The 9,627-nt window shown below is 42.6% G+C and overlaps 1 protein-coding gene across 3 annotated transcripts in view; it reads left to right on the top strand.

Annotated features, from left to right (window-relative positions):
* Positions 1-8,226, top strand: part of APOH (apolipoprotein H) — a 31,971-nt gene extending 23,745 nt beyond the window's left edge. For all 3 annotated transcript variants that reach the window (XM_053375354.1, XM_053375357.1, XM_053375355.1), the window contains exons 4-9: positions 301-397; positions 982-1,058; positions 3,223-3,411; positions 3,532-3,711; positions 5,862-6,059; positions 7,906-8,226. In XM_053375354.1, coding sequence (XP_053231329.1) covers positions 301-397; positions 982-1,058; positions 3,223-3,411; positions 3,532-3,711; positions 5,862-6,059; positions 7,906-7,976 — 812 coding nt within the window. In that variant the 3' untranslated portion in view covers positions 7,977-8,226. The remainder of the gene's footprint in view (positions 1-300; positions 398-981; positions 1,059-3,222; positions 3,412-3,531; positions 3,712-5,861; positions 6,060-7,905) is intronic.
* Positions 8,227-9,627: the final 1,401 nt, after the last annotated feature.

The raw sequence follows: 9,627 nt of genomic DNA on the forward strand, positions 1-9,627 counted from the left end.
ATCAACTGCTTCCTGATATATTTAACTGCAGACACCAAAAATTAAACACAGTAGGGTCTCAGACATGCAAAAACAGGTACCTGACCACCACTGAGCTACCACTTTTACTCTGTAGGAGTCCATACTATTTAGGGATTTGATGTACTCTTCACGTGGCCACACGCTTAAGTTCATTGGGTGCTAATCTATCCCCAAGAGGTTGTTGTGATTAAAATACGCAGTGGCTCTTTTGGAATGACTTGAATGCCTCTGTTCTGGAAATGAACAAAAATAATGAAACATTGTCTTATACTAAAACAGCAAAAAAATGTTACTACCCTGGACCTTTGGAAAATGGAGAGATCGAACATACAGACCTCACCTACCAGAATTCTATAAGGTTTTCGTGTCATCCAGGGTAAGTTGTGCGGCGGTGTTCTATTTAAAGGAGCGATTCCAATCCCATGGATTTTTGCTGTCCCTGCCAGGGACAGGTAGCGTATAGGCAAGAAGATTAAAACCTCCACGTCCTGCATATGGATCTGGAGAATGTTATGTTATTTTGTCTGAAAAGAAATAAGAACAAATAAACTGTAGTTACAACAAATATCCATGCCCAAATGTCAAAAAGCTTGGCAAGGGCTGCTGAATCTCATTCCAGTGGATGAGATTGCTCTTACTTGGCCATCTGTTGGTGTAAGAGTATGTAAGCTTCTGATTCAACACAGAATTGTTCAGTGAGTTATATGTAGCTTAGGCTATATTATACATTTTGGTGTTAATTAGCAAAAGTGAGAATAGCCTCAAAGGCGACTCTTGGCAATTTTCTAAGTATCTATAAAGTGTGAAGTAAAAGAAACAGCACCAAAATCAAGGCCATCACTGGGCCATATTAGAAACTCCATGTGGGATACCCAACCCAGCTGGTTTTGGGTTTTTTTGTCAATCACGAGTGCAAAATATTTTTTAAAACTGCTGTTATAGATGTGTTTTATTTCTCAGGTATATTCTTCAAGGGAAGAAAACCGCCCAATGCCTGGCAGATGGACAGTGGAGTGAAAAATTACCCAAATGCCAACGTATGTGAGAAATGGGTTCATTTTGTGTATGAAGATGTGATGGGCTGACTGATCCAATCATGGGGGTATCAAATGTAGCAACTTTTGTACATGTGTAATGTTAAGACATCCTGGATAAAGGTCTGGGTATCGTGATGTCTTGGAACCAGGTTATTTGAAGGACTGCCTGAACTCCTGTCAGATTAGCTAATCTTTGAGGCCTTGCTTGTGGGCCCGCTGGTTAAGGTCCAAGGTCCATCAGGTTGGTGCTTGCAGGAGATAAGACCTTCTCAGTGACGGAATTCCCTTCGCACAGGAAGTGCGCTTAGCTCAATTGTTTTTAAATGATACACAGAAAAACCCATCTTTTTACATTCACTTTTAACTGATTAATTTGAGGTTCATCTAGGGTATTAAGCATGATTTAACAGCTGGTGCTGTTTTTCTGTTCTATTTTCTATAATACAGCTACTTTTTAGAGAGAATTGTGAAATTTTCTTTTCATGTGTGTTTATGATATGAACAACCTGTGTGGTCTTGAAAGGTTATGTACAATTGCTTAAATAGATACTGTATGGGTACCTTTTCCATTCAAAACAGTAGAGTCATACTCTCAAAATAGATAATTGTACAGTACTTCTGCATTTCTACACCCCCCCCATCTGTTCTGGATTACCTCTCAATTCACTGCAGATGATTTGTGTGTGTTTGTGTGTGCAGGAGGAAAATTCTTTTCCCTGAGTGGAAGTCATTCTGTGTCTGCAATTATTTCATTGGATTCAACCCATTGGTCTCACACAGCACTTTTGATATCCACACATTGCGAAGTACCCAATCTCTTCTCCACCCTTATTTCCATATTTTTCATATGCTTCTATGTTCCTGATACATCTCCCAATGATAAAAGAGATAAAATCTGAGCAAGCAGCTTGCATTTTAAACTCACCTAAATCATGGCACCATCATGACTACAGGAATAATTTTTTTTATTGCTGATTATATTTCGTTGCAGAAAAGGTTTGTGTATTTTAAAAATGTAAATAATAAAATGAGTTTCTGCAGTCATGCCAATATCTAGCCAGCCATACTCTTAACAGGGCTTGTTTCTACTGCTTTACAGCTAGTCATTGGGGGCAGGGGGAATCCAGCAAGGCCCTTGATTTTGGCCCTGAGGTTCAGCTTTAGCTGCAACACTGCTTTCAAGCAAGCCTGTGCAGAGCTTGTCTAAGGCCCAGGGTGAGAGTCTTGTTATAAAGTTATAAACATCCCTGGCATGACAGTGTAAACCTCCTTAGCCCTCCAAGGCCAAGGCAATGTGTACCTGGCTGCCCCACAATCTGCATGGGCCTGCTTTCAAGTATAGTCATACCTTGGAAGTCAAACACAATCCGTTCTGGAAGCCCATTTGACTTCCCAAATGTTTGGAAACCAAAGTGCAGCTTCTGATTGGCTGCAGGAAGCTCCCGCAGCCAATCAGAAGCAGCGGAAGCCACGTCGGACGTTCGGCTTCCAAAAATAGTTCGCAAACCAAAACACTCGCTTCCAGGTTTGTGGTGTTCGGGAGCCAAAACGTTCAAGAACTAAGCTGTTCGAAAACCAAGGTACAACTGTATTAGAACTCTCTCTCAGTTCTTAGAAAAACCTTTTTTTAAAAAAAATAATATGATGGGGAAGACACTTGTTTAATTTTCTCTTTGTAAGAAATGAATCAGCATCACCCTTAGTGGTGAGTTATGTGAAGTACCAATTATATCCCATGTATATTTGAATTCCCCTCCCCTTTAATCCCTGAATGGCTACATTTCCCACTGATCTTTTACAATATCTGTGAAACTAATTTTGGCTAAACATATCCAAAAGTGAGCTTCAATATAGGAACAGAAATATATTGGGGGCCTCAGTGTGTTTTGGGGGAAAGCCTGCAGACTTGGTGTACAGTTGCCGTGTTTTGGTCTTTCACATTTACAATTCTCTTTAAGAGAAGTGCACTAGATGCCCACTCAAACTTTCCAGCCACCTTAGCTTATGTTAACTAATCAAGAGATTTTTTTTACAGGTGAAGCAAATACTCCGACGTATCAGAATGAATTCCGTAAGAACAGGAGTGTTTTATAAGATATTTAGCCAAATAGGCACAAGAGTAAAGTTTTTACACTGTCTCAAATAAATTTGCTTTTTCCTCCAGCTGTCGTTTGTCCTCCGCCTCCAGTTTCTGAATTTGGAGCCCTTTCTTACCATAAACTTGTGCCTGGAAATGTATCAGTCTTCCAAGACGTAATCAAGTTTGAGTGCTTACCGCCTCTTGCTTTGTTTGGAAACGAAACAGCCAAATGTCTGGCCAGTGGAAACTGGAGTGAACTACCTGAATGCAGGTGTAAGTCCTCTAAATATAATGTTGCTATTTGAAAGACTGCTTGGGTATGCAAATTCTCTCTTTTTGCCTTCCCCCCATGGCCTCTAAACTATAGCAATCTTTTTCTTCCCCCTAACACAGCCGTAGAATGTCCATATCCAGAGCAAATAGAAAATGGGTTTATAAATTTTGCTCTTCGTCGTACTTACAAATACAAAGAATCTGTGCAATATGGCTGTAATCCTCCATATGTACTAGATGGGGCTTCAGAATCCAGTTGTGAAAAAACAGGAACCTGGTCAACGAAACCAGCTTGCAGAGGTAAAACTTAGCATCTGATGTATCTAACCATACGGCGGCTTTTCATTTTTGAAAAAGTGACCCAGGGAGGAATTCAGCATAACACTAGAGCAATTGTTTTCTCAGCGCAAGCTTTTCAGTTTGCCAAATGGAATGATCCCTTCCCATCTCCCTTTGTGCGGTGTTCTAGTAATTCTGCAGAACCGCACGCTCCTATCAGTTTCAGGGAGCAAAGGGGTGTATTTGAGGGGGGGAGTCTTGTTGTGGACATTCTCGTATGGCCTTCCACAAGCGAAATTAGTTAGTGGAATCCCGTTCCCAGCTTTTCGGATATCTTTATGTCATAAAGCTTATGTATTTTTCATGCAATCATAAAAGTCAGCCGGTTGTGAGACAATGAACCTAGACTGTAAATACAAATCAGTGTTGCCTGTTGTGCTGTATATGAATTCAGCATCTGTAAGCTCATAACTCTTGAGCTACCCTCTGTATAGATGCCCATTAGGACTCCCCTGCCAAGTTGTTATATGTGCCTACCTTAACAAGAACAATTTCACAGTACAACGTGAACACATCAGGGTTGCAGTCTAGGCAAAGCTTCTTGTTGTTGTTTAGTCGTTTAGTCATGTCCGACTCTTCGTGACCCCATGGACCAGAGCACGCCAGGCACTCCTTTCTTCCACTGCCTCCTGCAGTTTGGTCAAACTCATGCTGGTAGCTTCGAGAACACTGTCCAACCATCTCGTCCTCTGTTGTCCCCTTCTCCTTGTGTCCTCAATCTTTCCCAACATCAGGGACTTTTCCAGGCAGTCTTCTCATGAGGTGGCCAAAGTACTGGAGCCTCAGCTTCAGGATCTGTCCTTCCAGTGAGCACTCAGGGCTGATTTCCTTCAGAATGGATAGGTTTGATCTTCTTGCAGTCCATGGGACTCTCAAGAGTCTCCTCCAGCACCATAATTCAAAAGAATCAATTATTTGGCAATCAGCCTTCTTTATGCTCCAGCTCTCACTTCCATACATCACCACTGGGAAAACCAAAGCTAGATGTTATTAATGTGGTCCATTGTTTTGAGTGGGGCTTAGAAACATTTATCAGACTCTTAAATATACAGTGGTGCCTCGCAAGACGAACGCCTCGCAAAATGAAAAACTCGCAAGACGAAAGAATTTTCCGTTTTGGAGGTGCTTCGCAAAACGAATTTCCCTATGGGCTTGCTTCGCAAGAAGAAAGCCCATAGGGAAATCTCCGCCGGCCTTCAGAAGAGGTCCTGGACCTCTTCTGAAGGCCGGCAGGGGGCAAAAGTCTTTGCTCCCCCCCGCCTGCCTTCCCGGGATAGCGGAGAAGCGCAGCGCGTTTCTCCGCTATCCCGACGGCTTTTGAAGGCAGGCGGGGGGAGCAAAGACTTTGGCCCACCACCGGCCTTCAGAAGAGGTCCTGGACCTCTTCTGAAGGCCGGCGGGGGGCAAAAGTCTTTGCTCCCCCCGCCTGCCTTCCCGGGACAGCGGAGACTTCTCCGCTGTCCCGGGGCGATCTGAAAATGCTGGCGGGCGGCAGCGAAGGCTGCGCTGCCGCCCGCCAGCATTTTCAGATCGCCCCGGGACAGCGGAGAAGTCCTTGCCCCCCCCCCCAGCCTTCAGAAGAGGTCGGGGGACAGACTGTCCCCGGACCTGGTCTGAAGGCGGTTTCCATAGGAACGCATTGATTGATTTTCAATGCATTCCTATGGGAAACCGTGCTTCGCAAGACGAAAAACTCGCAAGAAGAAAAAACTTGCGGAACGAATTAATTTCGTCTTGCGAGGCACCACTGTATTACATGTATATTTATAATGATACGTAATAGTTATCTACAATAGGTGTAATCTTACGGTTGTCAGTAGTAGACATCACTTCTTGCACGTGATCTGCTGCTTAAGAACATGTAAGCAATGCTAGAGGGACAGAACCCTTTTGTCAATGCAGATAGAAGAGGTTGCTAGGAAAATAGCAATGATTACTTGAGGAGGCTTCATCAGGTCAATTTTGCTTGATTTATTCATAAAGCCATTTGTCTGAATAATGATGTCATTCGCCCCACAATTGTATTTGTATTATTGCTGAAGCATCTGACTGATCCAAGATATGTGCTTGTTCAACCATGCTGTTTGTATCCCTTTCCCACCCCATTGTAGCACCATGTGCCATACCAGTAAAAAGGGCTACAGTATTATACAATGAGCAGAAACTAAAGGTGCAAGACCATCTCAGGGATGGAATAAAACATGGTGAGACCATCTGGTTTTTCTGCAAAAATAAAGAACAGCAGTGTAGTTACACTGTACCTACTCAATGCATAGATGGCACTCTTTCGGTCCCTGCCTGCTTCAAAGGTAAGATCAAGCTGGGTTTTCCACCCCCTTTTTGTAAAATAAATAAATAAAAATCATTTATTGTGGTCTATGTTAACCGGAAGCAAATTACTCAGCTGACAATTTAGTATGCTAAAGCAAAGTGCAAGAGGCACTCTATTTTTGTGTTTACACACCTCCTGTCATGTATTGGGATGCACTGATGTCTCAGAAGCTTAGGCTGATGAAAAGACTCCAAATATCCAGAGCACTGATCATACCATTTTGAAACACAAGAAAACTACCAGTCTGCCTCCGTCCAATGCTTTTGAGTGGGACTGAAGAACCAACAAGTGGGGAAGAGGGATTATGTGCAGTCTATACAAGCAAGCCTAGCTCTTCCATCCTGGGTAGAATCTACACACGTTAAAAATGTTGTGAAAATGCTTTTTTAACAAAAAATCGTTTTGAAAAATGCATTGAATTTGCTTTAGCTCACAGTCACCATCTAGTGTCACAATTGAATATTGCACTTTACAACACATTCAAAATGTATTACAGTGGTACCTCGAGTTAAGTACTTAATTCGTTCTGGAGGTCCGTTCTTAACCTGAGACTGTTCTTAACCTGAAGCACCACTTTAGCTAATGGGGCCTCCTGCTGCTGCCGCGCCGCCGGAGCACGATTTCTGTTCTCATCCTGAAGCAAAGTTCTTAACCTGAGATACTATTTCTGGGTTAGCGCAGTCTGTAACCTGAAGCGTCTGTAACCCGAGGTACCACTGTATTGCATTCCGATGTTCCCAGACAAAAAGGAAACGGCTTTGTCTGAGACGTAGTTATTTGCATTAGATTCCGGCCCAAACATCCAATGCTGCATTTAGCATATATGTAAATAAGAAGCTAATTAAGACAAAACAACCAAGGTGGTTATTTTCTGTAGTGTTCATATCCTGAGAGCAGTGTTTTTTTCTGGGGGGACACATACCCCTAAACATTTTGTGAATCTTTGTACTTTTGTCCATTTACTGGATTAATTTCCCCCAATTTGAACTAACTTGAGTCAAAATGAGAGTACCCCTAAACATTTTTAAAAGAAAAAAAAGCAATGCCTAAGAGACAGCTCCCATCCTTGCCTAGCACAGAGCTTGGATAAGTCGCATGAGAGGAATTTAGGTTACCCACCTGCCTAATTTATTTTCTTCCTAAATTGACTTCATAAACACTGGCTGACTCTTTTCACTTCAGGGCTGGTATTAGAGAAGCATAGTTCTTGAGCCCAAATATACATGTAGAGGAAAGCCCGAAATTATGTATAAACATAGAAACAAATTCAGGTGGCAAGCACATACAAGGGGCTGTATCAAACATGGGTTACATGAACTGACTTCTGCTCAGAAATTATTTTCCTCCACCTAAAGGCTCTCCAAAGGGTTGGGAGAACCTACCAAACATTGCAGGCTGTCTTATGGGGCTACAGTGGGGAAGGGAATCAACTGAAATCAGGAACTTTGTGTGAGCATTGCACAATTCCTATGCCAGATTTCCAGCAATTCCTTTCTTTTTGTGGGGCATAGGAGGCTGTAGCTGGGAGGACAAGAAAGGAAAATTTGTCTGGGGGAACTACCTTTTGTTCATGCAACATTGGATGCATCTCAGTATTCCCCCGCCCCCCCAAATGATTAAACCTTAATAATTTTATTTGGTATAGCTTTATTTGGAAAAAGAAAAATGCTATACTTTTGCCTGTTAATATACTAAGTTGCTTCATCTTTTGCATGGACTGATGATCACTGTTCTGCCCATCTGTACACAAAGCATATGAATGTATATGTATCATATTTTGAGTTACAAGTATCTTAACTAAATGTTCATTTTTTCTTGAATAGAACGTGGGTGGTTTTCAACCTTGGTGAAAACAAATGTAGCAGACATGACACCGTGCGAGAACATCAATTGAAGAGGATATCTCCAAGTGTTTGTTTGAAAAAAGATGCACATGAATGGTACAACAGAGTTCCTTCTAGATAAAACCTACATGCAATGCAAGCACAACCCTACCAGCGTATTCTAAACTGCCCCTTTAAGGCAACTTTCCATCAAAATTGCCTTTAAGCTGCATCATCTTGTGCTAATTTTGTCCTCATTCTTTTTAAGAAACATGCTTTTAGCCTGTCTACAGGAAATAAACATGTAGCAGTTAACATACAGTTGAAAAGCTGCATGAACCAGCAGTAGTTGATTGCTCTGTTAATGTAACCAGGGTCTCTCTTTGTGGCAAATCAGTTTCAAGTATGATGTAACTACATAATATTGCATTATTAGGTTTTAAATAATTTTCTTGATGAAAATGTTGTTAATTTGTGAGCTGGGCTAGAAAGGGCTAACAACGAAGGGAGCTGACTACTGTTTTCTCCAGACTTCACCCAGCACAAGCACATCAGGGTATCTGCTACCTGAATGATCCGCTGTAGCCTTGTGGAATGGAACTTCCCCCAGGAGACACAGCCTGTGGAGGCAATCTTTGCCCCTTGTAGCTGGGCTAGGAGGAAAAACATCTGGGTTTTGAAACAAGATCTCTCTCATCCCTGTGTATCTTGAAAGACATACCTGTGGCAGGCTCACAGTGTTCGTCTGTGTGCCTATCCATGCTCCCAGGTGAAGCATGAGCTGTGCAGGTGTCAGCTGGCTATTTTTTAGATTACAGTGGTACCTCGGGTTACAGATACTTCAGGTTACAGATGCTTCAGGTTACAGACTCCGCTATCCCATAAATAGTACCTCGGGTTAAAAATGTTGCTTCAGGATGAGAACAGAAATCGTGCATTGGCAGTAGCGGGAGGCCCCATTAGCTAAAGTGGTACCTCAGGTTAAGAACAGTTTCAGGTTAAGAAAGAACCTCCAGAATGAATTAAGTTCCTAACCCAAGGTACCACTGTAATGTGGAAACAGTCCCCAGTCCCCTCCAGATCCTGCTGTTCCTAGGAGCCTGGTCTGATCAGGATGTTGGCTAAATAAGCAAATACATGGGCCACCTATTTCCTCAGACAACTGCTACAAATACCTACAGGAATACACTCGGTGCTGCACACAGACTAAATCAGGAGAGTTGTATTCATAGTGAAGTCCCTGGTATGCAAATCTCACATACTGCTGATGAAGCTGATGAAGTAGTATGTGAAGACAGGCCTCTGTGAGATCCAATGTGGCTTGGGGCTTTCCTATACAGTGGTACCTCGGGTTAAGAACTTAATTCGTTCCGGAGGTCCGTTCGTAACCTGAAACTGCTCCTAACCTGAGGTACCACTTTAGCTAATGGGGTCTCTTGCTGCTGCCACGGCTCTGGCACACGATTTCTGTTCTCATCCTGAGGTAAAGTTCTTAACCCAAGGTACTATTTCTGGGTTAGCAGAGTCTGCAACCTGAAGCGCCTGTAACCCGAGGTACCACTGTATTGTCTTTGACCCACTTTAGATTCAGAATTGCCCTCCAGTCCCCAATTTCCTGAGAATGGTGCCTAGAATGGAATAGCAGGCATTGCCCCGGGAAAACAGGCTCTATCACTTATATGCTGCTCAGATTCTTGATGGCATCAGCTAGTATTTTTGAAG

This window comes from Podarcis raffonei, chromosome 2 (assembly GCF_027172205.1).
Source record: "Podarcis raffonei isolate rPodRaf1 chromosome 2, rPodRaf1.pri, whole genome shotgun sequence".
NCBI classification, from domain to species: Eukaryota; Metazoa; Chordata; class Lepidosauria; order Squamata; family Lacertidae; genus Podarcis; species Podarcis raffonei.